Source organism: Vespa velutina, chromosome 10 (genome assembly GCF_912470025.1).
Source record: "Vespa velutina chromosome 10, iVesVel2.1, whole genome shotgun sequence".
Taxonomy (NCBI): domain Eukaryota; kingdom Metazoa; phylum Arthropoda; class Insecta; order Hymenoptera; family Vespidae; genus Vespa; species Vespa velutina.
The window spans coordinates 8,333,012-8,350,476 of NC_062197.1; the positions used below are offsets into that span (position 1 = coordinate 8,333,012).

A 17,465-nucleotide genomic window follows, 5' to 3' on the forward strand; every position below is an offset into this window, starting at 1 on the left:
TTACCTAATTTGACATTTATTTCAAAAAATTCTTGAAAAAGTTTTATTTTTTTGGAAAAAAATTGTGTCAAAAATAGTGTTTCTTCGTTTATATATAGATATAAAGCTTTCCCAAAAATTCGACAAAGTTATTTCCATGTTTAAAACTTTATCTTTAAAATGAGACCTTCTTTATCAAAATCGGTGAAGTATTACATTTGGATTCATTGTTGACGTAAATGCTACTTTCGATATTTTTCGTAAAATATAAGTTTTGTATAGTGGCGCCTCTTGAAATCTGCGAATAAAAGAGAAGAAGCTTGTACCCCCATTACTGATTTTTATATATATGCTAAGTGGTGTATGTCGCTCCGTGAAATAGATAATTACTTGCTTATGCGAGCATAAATTGATGTTCAAATGTTTCGATCCATTCCAAACATAAGAACGTGCTTTGCAATGTTCACACGGAGAAACCAAGGTAACTCACTCGGGAATTTTAATAAGACTTGAACAGTTGATTCTATGGAAAAAAAAGGAAATATGTGATTAGCCATTTGTGCTTAAGAGCCATAGTTTCTAAGATAGTAATTTTAGAAATTTTAGAAAAATTTCTTTTTATATTTTATATACTAGCGATATATATTATAGAGAACTTAACTAGTTTTTAATAGCTATACCAAAATAATTTATCATAATTGTTTATTCATTTTTATAAAGATTACATAGTTCGTAACACATTTTGAATACAAAATAATTTTAATTTAATATTTCAATATATTTAAATTACGATCTAGGGATCATCGACTATATGTAATATCAACGAAAACGAACTTTCAATTGATTTTGACAATTTTCGAGTACTATAGTATTCTTTTTTTTTTACATTTCGACGAATAAACATCGAAATTCTCTCTACGCATGTGGTTAAACTTAAATAATTTATATTTTCAATAATTTTCTCATTATTTAAACAATGTAAAAGTATACGGAATATAATGAACTAATACTTAAATAATATTACATCCGTTTAAACTTTACATAATACGTAACAAATGTTAAATATAAAATAATTCTAATTTGATATTTCAATGAACATAAATTTTTAACTCGGAGTTATTAACTGCATGTAATATTAACAAAAACGAACGCTCAAATGATTTTTACGGTTATTAAATCAGTTTTCTTTTACATTCTGACAAGTAAACATCGAAGTTTTGACCTTCTACGGTCAAACGACTAAGCTTAAATAACATATAATTTAAATTATTTTATATTTATTTTAACAATGTATAATATACATGGAGTATATTTAACTAATATTTAAATAATAGTACATATAATCACGAAGTAGTAATGTGTCGGATAATAATTTTTATATTAAATATTTCCTCAATATACTCAACAGTTTCTTATTATAATAATGATACTAATAATTTTATTTTTATTTTTCTACTTCGGAACTTCATTGTGCAGAGCAATGAAGGCATTGATTATTGTAAAATAATCAATAAAATAATAAATAAAAAATCATGAAGTAGAAGCAATGCTTGTTTATTGATTAAAATTTTATCGTATTTTACGATTTAAATAACAAGTATACTTGAATTGAACCTTTGAAAAAAATATTTTTAACGATCACATAGATTATATTTACACAGGACAATAAAGTTTCACGAATTAAGTAGAGTGTCATCTCGCTATTAATGAATAATTATCGCGCATTAGAGTCAGTGCATCATTAAAGATAAACTCAACCTATAACAACCTACAAAAAGCTCAAGTTATTTTTTCAGGATTGTATTGGGTTGTCGTTTTCCTTCCATATTTTAGAATCAGAGATGATTCTAATTCTTTAGCACTAATCGTTGTCATGGAATGCCCTGCAGCAGTGGTTAAGGTACGAAACAAAGAAGAGGCTATATACCGAAGAAACTCCAACAAACTATGGTTTAGAGAGCAACTGTAGGCTATTGAGTTATTTTCGAACCTTTTAAGAATGGCTCTTAGTCATATTTTAATTTTACTATGTTCTCGCTCAAAATGTTTTTATGATGATGGGTGTACGGTAGATTTGAAAAACTAAGATGATATTTTCCGTCTTCGGTCCCATTTTTCCATGCATATGCAGCAAATAGGATTATTTCATATTTTATGGATTTTTATTATTAAAGTCAGGTCGTATACATTTTTCACTTATTTCTTTTTTTTAAGTTTAATTAAATTCCTTCTTTTATTTTTCATAATTATTTTTCATTAATTTTTTATTTCTATAAATTTAAATTCTCTAGATTAAAGTCATAGTTACGAAACGTATAAGATATGGCAGTTGAAACTGCGCTGGGTAAAGACGCACATGACGGTCAAACAAGCACACTTAAATATATGTCATATTTTTTACTTGCATGCTATTACAGAAAGATTAAAGGTTAAGAATTTTTCATTTTCGATATAAATTGCGGAATATTTTGAGTTACAGATATTTGAAAATTATATTTACAAGAATATAGAGTTATTCATGATTCGTGCAGATTATAAAAATGATAATGAAATGCATAGATATGACAAATAGATTTTGCGGTATTATCGATTTAAAATCGATTGTGTTGAATAAATACTAATTTAAATCTTTATACGGAAGAAGATAAAATTTTTCGATTAGATGAAATTTGAAATGGTTCTTTACTATTTTTTAATTAAATAGATTTCGTGGTACTACTGATTTTTCGCGTTTTTTTCCGAAAGGCATTGAACGCGATTGAAATTTAATTTGATTTAAAAAGAATAGAGTCATCGTCAATTTGTGAATCTCCATATGCGGCAATTTCTACGTAAGATCTATGTAAGATCTAGATGCACGATATTATTTTTAGCATAATGTATATAATATTTTATATCCTTGTATATTCTATTGTAAATGTGTTATATCGAGCTAATAGTTGCTTAAATAAGCTTTAGCTGCTTATATGAGTTTAAACAGAAATAAAAAATATAAAATTTAACAAACACTTTTCAATTAATCTATCTTCAAAGAAGTTTTAACATATGATTTTTTTCTGCTTTTATTAGATATACTACTATTTTTACTATGTACATAAATTTCTATTATACACCAATTCAATTGTTAGGTCACACATGAAAGAGTATAACCTATACAAGCTTATATATCGATACGATAAGCACACGGTGGAGAAAATATTTCCCGCTTGCGTTTGTAGTTCATATTTTGTCCATACTTGTCGCTGAAGTCACGGTTCGAACGAAAGGTGATGAACAACCTTAATATATACGAATGATTCTGTGAAATATTTCAAATGATTTATAACTTGATATGTGTACGTATACTAGTCGGATAAAAAACATTCGATTCGTTTGTTCTATCTAATGTTCTATGCTATGATAAAAGTTGTTTTGTGAAATAAAAAGTTTGAGACTATTCAAATGCATCAAATTATTACAATAATAAAATCATATTGTAATATATTACGTTACATTAAATTTCTTTGAAATTGTCAAATGTCAGTATGGTAAGTATAAATAAATGTTAAAACGTTTATGGTGTGAAGAAAAATAGATTATTTAAGAGAAATATTCGATAACCTCCATTTTTTGACATTTCTTTAGTGCCAATTATTATCGTTATATTTTTTTAATCAAAGAATCTTCTGATCTTTGATATCTTGTGTTTCATCGAGTCGCAATGGTGCGAGGGAACATAAATCTCTCACGACCATCTCGAAAAAAACGATATGTCGACCCCATGACGGCTGAATGATTTTAATGATTTCTATGTGAACGTATTTTTTTCATGTACATTTATAATTGACGGAAATAAACATTGAAGCACTGTGTGTTAAATGTTCAAACTTATTTAACAGACAACAGGTAATATTACAATACCTTTTTGATTTCAATAACCTTATGTTTTATAGAAGATATTCATGATATTAATATATTAGTAAATCTTATCAAATTATTATTAATTAAATAATTAGCAGGGTAACATTGGCTCACGTATATAGTTAATGAAATGGGTAGTGCCTGGTGGCAGTGCGCTGCATGTCTGAGAGCACAGGAAGAAGATATTTGTGAATTACAATTAAATCACTGTAATCTTTATGATGTACCACCTGATGTGTTCATTTATGAGAGAACATTGGAGAAATTATATCTTGATGCCAATAGGGTAAATATGCAGTTATATTGTTGAAATTCAATTATTATTAATAATGTATTTCTATATTATTTTTTACTTGCTAATTTAATTTAATTTTTATAATAGATTAATTCTTTTATAAAACATTACAATATATTCTGCAGATAAAGGATCTTCCAAGACCACTCTTCCAGTGCCATGAATTGAGAATACTTTCCCTTAGCGATAATGAAGTACTGTTTTACCACCCGCCATAGCATCGTTAATTAATCTTGAATATTTAGACTTAAGGTAAAAACGTTAGTATATATTTAATACTCCTATTATATATAAAATTAAATGAAATACATTAATTTTTACTAAATCATCTCTCTATTTCAGGTATAAAAGAGTTACCAGATAGTATAAAAGAATGTAAAAATCTTCGTTCTATAGATATAGTGTTAATCCTTTTGAAAGATTTCCTGATGCTATTACACATATTGTTGGATTACGGGAACTATATATAAATGATGCATATATAGAATATCTTCCAGCTAATTTCGGGCGGCTTTCAGCTTTAAGGACATTGGAACTTCGAGAAAATAATATGATGACACTTCCCAAAAGCATGAGCCGTTTAGTGAATTTGCAAAGGCTTGATATTGGTAACAATGATTTCACCGAATTAGTAAGTATAATAGTAATGGATGACTATTGTTATAAATTTTTTTTAATTATTGAATTTTAATTTATCTGTAGCCTGAAGTTTGTTGGTGATCTTGTGTAATCTTACTGAATTATGGATAGATGGTAATGAATAGACGACGTATATCTCCAAATATTGAACAGCTATATCGTTTTAAATCATTTTGATTGCACTATGAATGCAGTACATCTTATTCCATCAGAAATACGAGGGTGGAGAGATATATCAATAATGAACCTCTCATCAAATGAAATTTATCAGCTTCCAGATACATTGTGTTATTTACGTACAATTGTGACACTTAAAATTGATGACAATCAATTAAATGCACTGCCAAATGACATTGGTCAGATGTCAAGCTTAGAAGAGCTTATAATCACTAAGAATTTCCTTGAGTATTTACCGTCTTCTATAGGACTTTTACGAAAATTGCATTGTTTAAATGCAGACAATAACTATTTGCGATGTTTACCACCAGAAATTGGAAGCTGTACTGCGTTATCTTTGCTTTCTTTACGATCAAATAATCTTACGTGTATACCGCCAGAAATGGGCCATTTATCTTCGTTAAGAGTACTTAATCTTGTGAATAATTGTATCAAATTTTTACCAGTTTCCATGTTAAATTTAACTAATTTAAAAGCACTATGGTTAAGTGATAATCAAAGTCAACCATTGGTTCCATTACAACAAGAATTTAATTGTGAAGAAGATATGATGGTATTGAGTTGCTTTATGTTACCTCAAAAGCAACGTCAAGATCTTGAACGTAAGTTTAGATTCATTTTATAATATGTAACATGCGTGCATTTAGTGAGTAAACTTATATAAATACTGTAAATATTACTGCTGCTATAGTGGATAATGATCAGCAAGATGAAGACTGAAATGGTAAAGTATAATTAATGAAATAAATTAGAATAAACCAAAATTCTTTAATTATATTTTAGTTTTGTAAAATTTACAATCTATTTCTTTATAATATAATTAATGTTATAATAAATCGTTTACGTCTGTATTGTTAGAAATGGCACAAGGCTGTAGGACCAATTTCAATAGCTCGATAATTGGATCTGGGAAAAGATATGTTTCGCTGCTGAGTAGAATCTGAAGTTCCCAATCACTTCATCGAGCACCTACTCCTTATCCAAAAGAATTACGTAATCTTGCCAGGCATGCTCGCAATTTACATCATCAAACTACACATGACCAAAAAGTATGTTCAGAAAATATTATATAGTTGAGCAAAATTTTATAATAAATACAAATTTACAATTTCAGATGAATTTAGAACAGCAGACAATGATTAAAGAAGCTATCATTACAAAACCTTATCTACTTAGAAAATGCATCCAAATCTGGCACTTCATTCTCACAAGGTTTTTACTAATAAGGTATTTACATTCAATAAAATTTTAAACATATTTTTTGAGTATAGACATCCTAATGTAATGTTATTTGATTTCTGAGTTTATCTTTATCTATATCAACAATTGATCATTACCAAAAGATTGTAAGATTGTAATGTTTCTGGCAAAGTCAATAGTGCATCAGGAAAAAAGAACACTCCAATTCAGAAGAATCTCAGATGAGGCTAATAAACAGTACTTTGCAAAAGAAAAGAGTCCCGATATTCGAGAAGCAAAGTATGTACGCAATCCTACATCTGATTATCTGCCAAGACACCTACAGTAGCAGATTACGTAAATTCTACTTGGATGCAGATGACTACTCTAAAGCAAATATAGCTAAGATCGTGGAATCTGATAAATTTATAGAACCTATAATACTTCTATTATATTGATGGGAAAAGTTCGAGCAAGTAAGATCAAATGAATTTCCCCCAGTTCCACCACCATATCACATTGCAGCTGCATTTTCCAAAAAGGCTGCACTTTTTCAACAATTTAATAATAGTAAGTTCTAATACATATATACGCATATACACACATCTTATTTTATGGTAATGATAGGATAATAAGAATATAAATGATTTTGAATTTTTTTTAGTATTACATCAAGAAATCATGTAACAAACTTACAAAATACATCTAACCATCTCTAAGGTTGATGATATCCAAAATCAAATGGAAATATAGAACCTGTTAAAATAGAGGAATATGTTCATGCAGCTATAAAAAATCCTACATTCGATGATAAAGAAAGAAGTAATGCTTCAGCTAATGAAAAAAAAATGGCACTTAATACTAATGATCTTGTATCATCGCCAGAGACAACAAATCTGATCAAACAATTGAGACTGATCGGTTTTTTAAACCAAGTAAAATACCAGTTCTAAGAACAAAACATTCGGTACTGTAAATTTAATTGCAACAATGATACATTGAATAAAAGTGTAAACTCACTTATGGAAGAATGCGATTGCCGAAAACATTAAAGGTATTAAGTATAACCTACATCTCCTATTACAGGAAAAAAAGTATAGGAGTCCACTTTCTTCACAAGAAAAAACTTGAATCAATTAAAGAAAATAGCAAATGGCATATTCAAATATACATATATCATGTGATAATACAAATGATAATAAAATGGAAAATATAGTAAAAACGAAACAAGTACGAACGATATTTGTCATAATTCTGATTCTTTATTACAAATTGTATGGATGTGAAAACGAGCAGGCTCCGATAGAAGTATGCGTTACTTTCAGCTAGTAACAAATCTTTGAATAACAATATATTTAGATAATAAAGTACATAAGATAACTAATGAACCCATTAACATTAGAAAGAAGACCACGATTTAATGATGTTTGACCTCACAAAATGCAAATGTGGTACGTTAATTATAATATGTACTAATGTTGGCAATACCTATAATTTGTAAAAATATAATGTTTACTCTTTTATAGTTGCCTGTTCAAGTAAAAAAAAACCCTGGTCTTGGATTTAGTATAGCTGGTGGTGTCGCAGGAGCTGAAACTGTAAGTGTATTCAACATTAATATTTTTCTAGTGTGGTATATCAATAAAAGTTTTTTAATTTAATTATTCGTTATGTATTTTTTATTTGACACACCACTATACATATATATACATACATATATATATACACATATATATATGTATATGCAATAACAATTATGGAACTATACATGAATCTCCTATCTCAGGGTATTATTGTGACAAAAGTAAATCGATGGCCCCGCTCAAGGTACTCTTAGACCTGGTGATAAAATTTTAGAAGTTGATGGAATAGATTTCACCAAATCTGATCATATAATGCAGTTGCCGTTCTCGCGCTACTGGTGCCGTGGTATCTATGTATGATCAGTCGTCATCAATAATGAAAAATGAAAAATCTTTTTAAAAGTACACTATCGTGTATAAAACTAAAATTGCGATCTACATAGAAGTTCTCACCTGGATGTTCTAAAACCAAATTTATTAATGAATGTAACTGTATCCCAGTGTTGTATGTTTGCTAAGAATGCCATGTATAAATTGATACTTAAAATGCTTATAGTATGCAATAACTTTAAGCTTTTTGAGGAGATACTTGGGCAAACTAAAATGTGATCTATATAATAATGTCTGAATATGTTATTTTTTAAAATTTTAACATTTTTTATGGAATGAGATATAGTATTTGGTCCTTACAGTATAAACGTGTTTTTACTAGTAGAAGACTAGACAAGGTTCTTTCTTGAATCTTAACTATCTAAAAAGCAGAACTTCATATTTGTATGCAGTTCTGTGATGTTGTTTAAACAGTTGAATTATGTCAACTTGTTCTCTTTTGCGAGAATTAATAATGTGCCAGAAAACAAAATATTATTTATTAATTATGCACATACATATAGATAAATACACACACATGTTATGCATAAATTATATAAAAGATTTATTAATTATAGATGAACAGGGTTTCTACAGACATACGTATATCTGTCTCTGCAAAATGTATAATTTGCTATATTCTTGATAATTCGTGATGCGCGCGAATATTATCTTATATTTTCTATAACTTTTATAAATTTATATCACAATGTATAATAACTTTTGGAACAAGATAAATATGTATGTGTATTTTCAAATATGCAAATAATTCTATTATATTATATTTTCATTTGTATTTATAAGCAAATTAATCTCATAATTATTAAAGAATATAGAAGCATATTTTGTGTGAATGTGATGGATAATTAAAACTATAAAATAATATTTTTCTGTAGGAACCTTGTTAATATGTAGAAAGAAGAAAAAGATATTCTTCTATGTGCCGTATTAAGTAACAATGTTTATATAGTTCAGTTCATTATTATTGATCACATCAAAGTTATTAATATTTTTATATTATCTATGACTGATTGGATTCTTCACACAATAGTATATGTGTATATTTGTTAGATTTATGTTGCAGTATGTATATACTGTATTTCTTTCCTCTTATTTACAAAGGCTCCTCATTACAAAGTACAGTTATTTTTTTTTGTGATTTAAACAATTTTATAATATTTAGCCTTAACTTGGTACAAATAATAATTTAACAGACTAACAATAAGAACTTATTATCATGGTTGTGATTTATCTCATGATTTTGAGAAACAAATGTATATCTTTTAAAAACTATGCTTTATAACAGTCGATAGTAGGATATTATATTTTCAGTATTTTTTTTTTTTTTATAAAGTTGTATTGACAAGTAGAAAATTATCACAGAAGTATACAGTAGCATATAATGAAATATTTAGAATCATATAAGGAACAGATAGCTCAAATTAATATAATTTTAATAAAATTAATTAGAATAAAAACCTGTAGGAAAGTTAGAAATTCAATGTTATTTGAATTTAATTTGAATTTTTAAAGAAAGCAATAATACCCACACGCACATATATTATCAATCCATACTTTAATTTTACTTTAAGTTGGAGTTATATATATGTAATTATCCAATTCTTGGAATTGGTATACTTAATATTAATCTTATTACATCATGTCATACACACAATGTTAGATTAGATTACTGCATTTATAATGAAACACAAGTATATAACTAAATTTGCACAGTGTGTTGTTGCATTTAAATAATAATCATGTTTACATAGGTATATATAAATTTACATTCACCAAACTGAATAGATTCAACTGTCTAAAAGATATTGGTTATATATCTTAAACAATTATACTATATTGCTTGAATCTATAAGGAATTGTTAGTTACATAAAGAAGATAAATTATACAAAAGAGATACAAGATGCATTTTGAAAAGAATTGCATTTGAGAGAGTTGCACTTAAATGTATAAATTTTACAAAGATGAACTTACACGCATATGTATATCATTTCAAAGCAGTTCCTTCTTTCTTAACGTAACTCAGTAAGAAAAAAAGAGTAACTAACAAGGGGACAAAGAAAATTTTTTTCGAAATTCTTATTTCTAAATGTGTAGGTATTTGTAGTTACTTAATATATTTAACTATGATACGATAAGTTGTAATATACGATACTCCAGTGCAAATCTTTAATGATATACAAGTTAATATGTTAAAAAAAAAAAAAGAAAAAAGAAAAAGAGGCAGATTAATCGATCTACGTACTTCCAACTATAAATATAATTATTTTTGCGATGATTCTTAATATATCTGATGTTAATTTATATATAGATTATACAATACTTTCTGGAAGTTAATGATAAGAGGTGAAGATCTTGTAAAAAAATGGAACTACTTCTTAAGATTATCTATCTTTACTTAGAGTTATATTATTATTTTTTTTATGCACGAGAGCAGCTTTGTATCACGTTTATGATATGTACGTTATGTGTTTATATAGAGAAATTCTAAACCTAGTCATAACAGACCATGACATTTACACATTTTACGATGTGTGCATTTATTCATGAACTAGCAGTGGTGACAAGCGATACCGTGACATCGTAAATACTACACATTTTTTTTATATTCGCGTCTATATTATATTATTATTATTATTTTATTATTATTATTATTATTATTATTAATATTATTACTATATGTATTTGTATCTTTGTACAAATTCAATTTATGACTTTTTGTACATGATAGACACTATAACACGACATTTATTTTTTTCTTTCTATGGTTCTTAAGTATTATTATTAGCGAACAGATATTTTTTCTGTACGTTTGTTTTTTTTAGGACCCCAATACAATTAAGTTAATGAAAAGCAATGGAAGTCAGGGGGACGTTTCTTCCTCGTTCTACAGAGAATAGAGTGAGCTAATAACAATCACTAAAAATATATTAAGTATTAAACGGATTTGGACCATTAATATATTATAATATATACAACTTTTTCTACTATTCTAACTATTAAACAGACTGACTATCTTTTGGACGAAACCTTTAAGGTGGTGTTTGACAAAATGACTGAATGTTAGTGTATGATTGAAAAAAAGGGAAATATTTAGCGCAAATGTACATAATAAATATGTCAAGCGAATGGGAAATCAATCAAGTGGTCGTACTCGGCCTTATACTTTTGAATATTGTATTTTATTTTATTTGTGAAAACATTTTATTTTTATTAGGTCCTCATCAACGTGTTTTGTAATCTAACGTAATAACGTAGCGTACTATTTACATTGTTATGGGTACCGTCACTCGATTATTGTATCGTTATGAAAAAAAAGTTATAATTTTGCATCGACTATTAGTACCACCACTTTATTAGCGTGGCATGTTTGAGATGATTGTCATACTTCAAAATATACATACACATGATATAACTAGTAATAGATCGATGTATATAATATAAAAGACAAATAATAATAATAATAAAATAAAATAACACAAATGTCAGCGTTCGGTCGGTCCATCATAAAGCCAATCCAAGCCAATGAACGCCGAACCGAGCGCAACATTTTCAATATGTTGAGATACCTATTTTACCTGTACGAAAAAGATTCTATTTGGTTGTGCAGCAATAAATAAAGAAATAAATATGTACGTAAAAAAAGAGAAAAAAAACGAAGAGAGTGATTTATTCCAATATCGTAAACAATTATAAGGCGATAATCTAAGTAACTTTTAGTTAGATCATCGGATATCAATTATACATAATGAACTTATTGCTAAAGAGTCTTGTTTATAGTCAACCGATCAACGTATTCTGCCAATTTGTTTATTATGTCGTAACAAAATGAAATATATTTCATAATCTTAACACTAATTCGATGGGATGTTGTACATAATATTCCACAAGTTCGAATATTTTGCCATCGTAACACCAGGCGATCACTCGATGATCCGCAGCCCAACTAACAGCGATTATATTAGCTGCTATCACGTTATCTTTTTCATCAAAACGTGGTAACTTTTTGTACTTTACCGAAAGCTCCGATCGCTATTTGCGGAGGTAGAATCACTGTTTTGGTGCGTAACTACCTCCGATCTGGAACAAATGGAAGACATAGGTGCCTGAATTTTAGATAATAAATAAAAGAAAACAAGGAGAAGAAAATTACATTTCTTATTTTTAAACGAAACTTACCACACCAATGTTGGACAAGGAAAAAGTTGTGTCGGTCAGATCAGCCAAAGAAATCGATGTTTTCTTACCGAGTTCTTGAAGCCTGTTCAATTTTTTAGCGATACACAAAATACTGAGATTCTGAACGTCCTTTATATTTGGAACAATTAGACCTTCCGGAGTATCCATAGCTATACCGATGTTATGTCTTTCAGAAATTCGTATGCATTGCTTCTCTTCGTCGACCCAACCGTTTAATTCGGGAATTACTTGCAAAGCATTCGAGGCAGCTTTTATCAGGAAAGGCATTAGAGATAGAAAAATACCCTGTTCCTTGAATGAATTTTTCACTTCATTTCGATAACGTACCAATTTGGTAATGTCACATTCGTCGCTATAGACGAAGTGTGGTATATTCTAAAAAATCGTAAAGATTTTTATTTTTATCGTTGGATTATTAAGGGGAAAGAAAAAAGATGAAGAGAAAATATTAGGGAAAAAGAGATAAAAAAAGTGAAAAAAAATATATAATATTAGAGAACAAAAAGAAAGAAGATGAGAAAAAGATGGTACCAAGGATTGTGTCATGGTTGTCCACATATGCTTGGAATATTTTTTATTGGAATCATTTTTCCAGGCTGCCGAGAAACATCCATCTTTTTTAAATCGAATTTTTCAAGATGTTCTAGTACGTCTTCTTTGAGGACACGTCCATCTTTACCAGTGCCGGTGACCTCAGCAAGATTAATATTGTTCTCCGTAGCCAGTCTTCTGACAGTTGGCGTTGCAATGATCTGAATCTTTTCGGAATGGATATCCGTCAAACGTTCTGAATTCGCTTTATCATCCCTTTTTTCTAATTCCCCGCAGTTATTTCCTTCTCCCGTCTCCATTGTTTTCGTTTCTTGCTCCTTTTCGACGATGTTTTCCTCGTCGAGCTCGATGTCTACCAAAGGTTCTCCAATAAGAGCGATCTCATCTATCTTATAATGAAGTTTTCTTATAAAACCATCATAACGACTAGTTATCGATACCGAGGCTTTATCACTTTGGACTTCACAGATGTTATCGAATTGAGACACTCTATCACCTGGTTTTACAAACCTACAGATCATTCATATGAGGAATATCAATTTCTTCCATATGATCGACATTTTTTATAATAAAATATCTATTTATGATTAACTGATTATCAATAGAAAAATATTTTATACTATACTATTATGTTTATTATACTACACTGTACAACAAAAATATATTTTGAAATTCTTTCATTAATATTAATAGTCAAATCCATTTAATTTTGGAATGAGAAAAACGAATATGACATTAGAATTTATTTATTATCTATTATTTTTTAAATATAATACTTGCACATTCAACCGTTAGTGATGCGTTCATAATAAAAACAAACATTAAATGAACACCACGATTACTTCAAAGAACCTATAAAGAGACAATAAACAAAATATGAACAACAACGATTCAGCATTTATGTACTCAGTTGCACCAACGTATTGCCTGACTTCAAATTTTTTAAGTATTCATAAAATTACTTTTATAGCATTAATGGGCTATAGCTAACAATCAATAGTTAACAATGAGTTTGAAATTTATATTCATTTTGGTTATGTTGAAATCAATATAAATAGATTATTTTTAGGTCAAAAAGATTTTTATTGTTGACCAATCTTATTAATGTAATTAATAAATTGTTTGTTCATTTTACTTGGAATTCGATAAATCATAAGAAAATAAAAAGAAAACGTCGATCTTGTGTGAAACCTACGAATGATCAATATGAGGAATGCCTATTCCTTTTGAAGAATCGATAATTTTTATGATTGAAAAAATGTATCTTTTTCTAAGATCGATTGATTAGCTATAGAAAGATATTACATATTATACAATAAATTATTAATCCACTTCCAATTATTTGTTTATTTCATTTGAAATTCGATAAATCGTTAGTAAACAGAAGGGAAATGTCGATTTTGTGGATATCTATGAATGATCGATACGAAGAATGTTAATTTCTTCCGAAGGATCGATAATTTTTATGATTGAAGAGTCATATCTTTTTCTGAGATCGATTGATTACCTATAGAAAGGTATTTCGTATTATTCAATTAATTATTAATGCACTTTGAAGTTATTTGCTCATTTCATTTGAAATTCGATAAATTATAAGTAAACAGTAGGGGAACGTCGATCTTGTGGGATAAAATCACTCAAATAACACTTTACTCACCATTCCTTCACAGTGACATCTCGAATGCCTTCTCCGATGTCCGATAACTTAAATGGGACAATGGTGCCTGATCGAAGAGAGCTCAGCGACAGGAAACGTCGCTTCGACGTACAGCCGTTTTTACTCTGCATAAACGTTTTTCGATAGACAAATGTTCTCTTTCGTCTCGGATATTCCGATATATATCAGACTATCTACGCTCGATTTAAAGTACTCGCAGAAATGTCATTACATATTAATTCATTCAATTAATTCAATTCGATATTATTTGAATCGAACATTTTTTCGATAACATCTATCGAAATTCTTTTATGTTTTGATTAATTTCTAAACGATATCTCGTTAATAATTTTATTTGTTTTTTTTTTTAAACATTATTTCGATCTATAATAAAAATATTAATGAGAATAAAAAAAAAGACGATTTTTATATTTTTTGAGATTTTCTCGAGAGGATCAAGAAAATTTTGAAGAAAGGAATTCATGTGCGATAAGATTTTTGGCTCATATCTATATCGGTATACAGATGAATATAAAAAGGTGACAGAAAACCATCACCAAACACACTCGAGAGATCATTTTCATAAATTAACACACTCGAACTATTTTTTTTTCCTTTAAAGGCAACAAGTTGTTTTTGTATCTCTCTTATTAAACTTAATTATGACATAGTTATTATTAGATTATTATATACAGATATAATAATCTTGCATAATGCATTAAGGTCATTGAATTCTGTATAATTATGACTGAATAGCATAAAAAAAAGAGAAAGAAAAAGAAAACGTAATAAATGAAAAATATTTAAAAAAATGTTAAGTTATGAATGACAGCCATTGAATAATATCACACACATACACACACACAATATTGAACAAAGAATTTAATCACGAAAACACTGATTGGTTTTTCACAATATTTTTCAATTTTGCTATTATTTTTTGTTTTCCTTTTTCTATTTAAGTTTTCCCTTCTCTCTTTGTCTTTCACATATAGATGCACACACACACACATACACACACACACACATACACATTATTTTTGACACTTACAATGACAAAGCAGAAATAGTAAACGTATACTTTACCGATCGTAGAATAGAGAGGAGCCGAATTGTAAAACGAAAGCCATCGCGATTTTGAAAGAGAAATTAATTTTGATAAAAAATAAAAAAAGAAAGAGATTCCGCGTCTAAGAAACACGAGGAAAAGCGTAGAAATTTCGGAACGACTGAAATATAGAAGTAACAAAAGACCTTGAGTTATGGTGATAACCAGTAGTTATCATCATTTATCATTGAACAGTTACGATATCGAATATTCAATGAATATTTATATAATGGTAGTAAATATGTATGGTAGTAAAACGATAAGGACCGTCTATGTTAGTATGTTCCTCGTAAACATAACTAATAAATATCATTCTTATATATATGTATATGTGTATATATAATCTTTTAACTTATTTCACTTCTAAAAGACTTTTATACGTATTTTCTTATCAACAGATGATTAATTATATTAAAAAAAAATATTACACTTTATATTATAGTTTTTTATTTTTTATTTAAATCTAAAAGAAAGTAATATTAATTTAAAAAAATATATATTATAGTATGTATTTTAGTATTATTTTTTATTTAAATTTGTTCCTTTTTTCTATCTCTTTAAGTAGTTAAAGGAAAAAAAACATAATATTCTTTTTGGAAAGATTATTACTCATTCATTATAAATCGATAAATTACGATTTATTTATTTTATGAGCACCACTGCTTAATATTTAAGAATGTAAATATTTAAATGTATGATCGTTATGAATTCGATAAATACTTTACTCTCCACTCTTCAAAACGCGTCAGGAAATGACGCGTTGATTCCCGCCGATGTGAAATCTATTTAAGACGTTCGGTGATAACGATTTTTCATTTTGACAACGATTACGACAACAACGATGTTGACGACAAGGCATTAATGTATTATCAATCGGCTTTTTTTTTAGAATTTCACAAGGAAAATATGTATATGTAATATATTATATATTATATTATATTATATATATATAATATAATATAATATATAAGAAATAAGATTTCCATGATAATACCAGTAGTTATCTAAGCTTTCGTTTTAAGATCGAGAAGCCAAGTTTCCTTCCACTTCATTTCTAGGAACTTTCATTTAATTAATTTCCTTAATTTGAATTTTGTCTATTAAGTTCTACTTACCTGTGCTTCAAGGATGAACACACATACACATACACACACACAGATATACTCTATATAATTTAAGTTATATATATCTATGTTTTATAATATATATAATTTTTCATATATTTTATAAATATTTTTCTTCTTACAGTGTACATATATGTGTGTGCGTGTGTGTATGTGTACATATATACACACATACAATATATTGAAATTGTTTAAATATTTATTTGAAAATCTCTTAAATCTTTCGCTTTTAATTTTTTCATATTAGTACTTGACGATAAATAATATGCTTAAATGATGCTTTTTTGTAATAATAGTAGGTAATTCGTTTAATTGTTCACTTGTTTAAGTTGATATCATTATTTCTTTATTATATTATGTAAGAAAAATGTTTGCGATGATAACAGAATTGTGACAAGGAAAATTATTAATACAAAATTCAAAAGCTTGACGAAATTTTTTTCAGAGATATTTAACGAAAAAGGTGAAAACTTTGAAACAAAGAACGAATTGTATCTATCTAAACATTTTTTACTTAATTAGTTGACTTATATGTTTAATCTAATGTGCTAATCCGCGAAGTTATTGTACGATACACGCCATTAAACATGTAATTGTACAACTTCCTTGTTCTTCTCTCTATTTTATTTTTTCCATTTTTGTTTGCTTTTTTCATTCTCTTTCTTTTATTGAGAAAATCGCAGA

The 17,465-nt window shown here is 27.9% G+C and overlaps 1 protein-coding gene and 1 pseudogene across 1 annotated transcript; one reads left to right on the forward strand and one right to left on the reverse strand.

Annotated features, from left to right (window-relative positions):
- Positions 1–3,252: 3,252 nt before the first annotated feature.
- On the forward strand, positions 3,253–11,785 carry LOC124952246 (annotated as a pseudogene).
- A 149-nt stretch (positions 11,786–11,934) lies between these two features.
- On the reverse strand, positions 11,935–15,656 carry LOC124952113 (lipoamide acyltransferase component of branched-chain alpha-keto acid dehydrogenase complex, mitochondrial; the record flags this gene model as incomplete). The annotated part of the gene is given in 10 exon segments (XM_047501490.1): positions 11,935–12,024; positions 12,027–12,060; positions 12,062–12,145; positions 12,147–12,200; positions 12,203–12,220; positions 12,320–12,715; positions 12,872–12,912; positions 12,915–13,402; positions 14,550–14,674; positions 15,636–15,656. Coding segments are annotated over 10 exon segments (1,305 nt in total), but the record flags the coding sequence as incomplete, so codon positions are not given.
- Between the last annotated feature and the right edge of the window lie 1,809 nt (positions 15,657–17,465).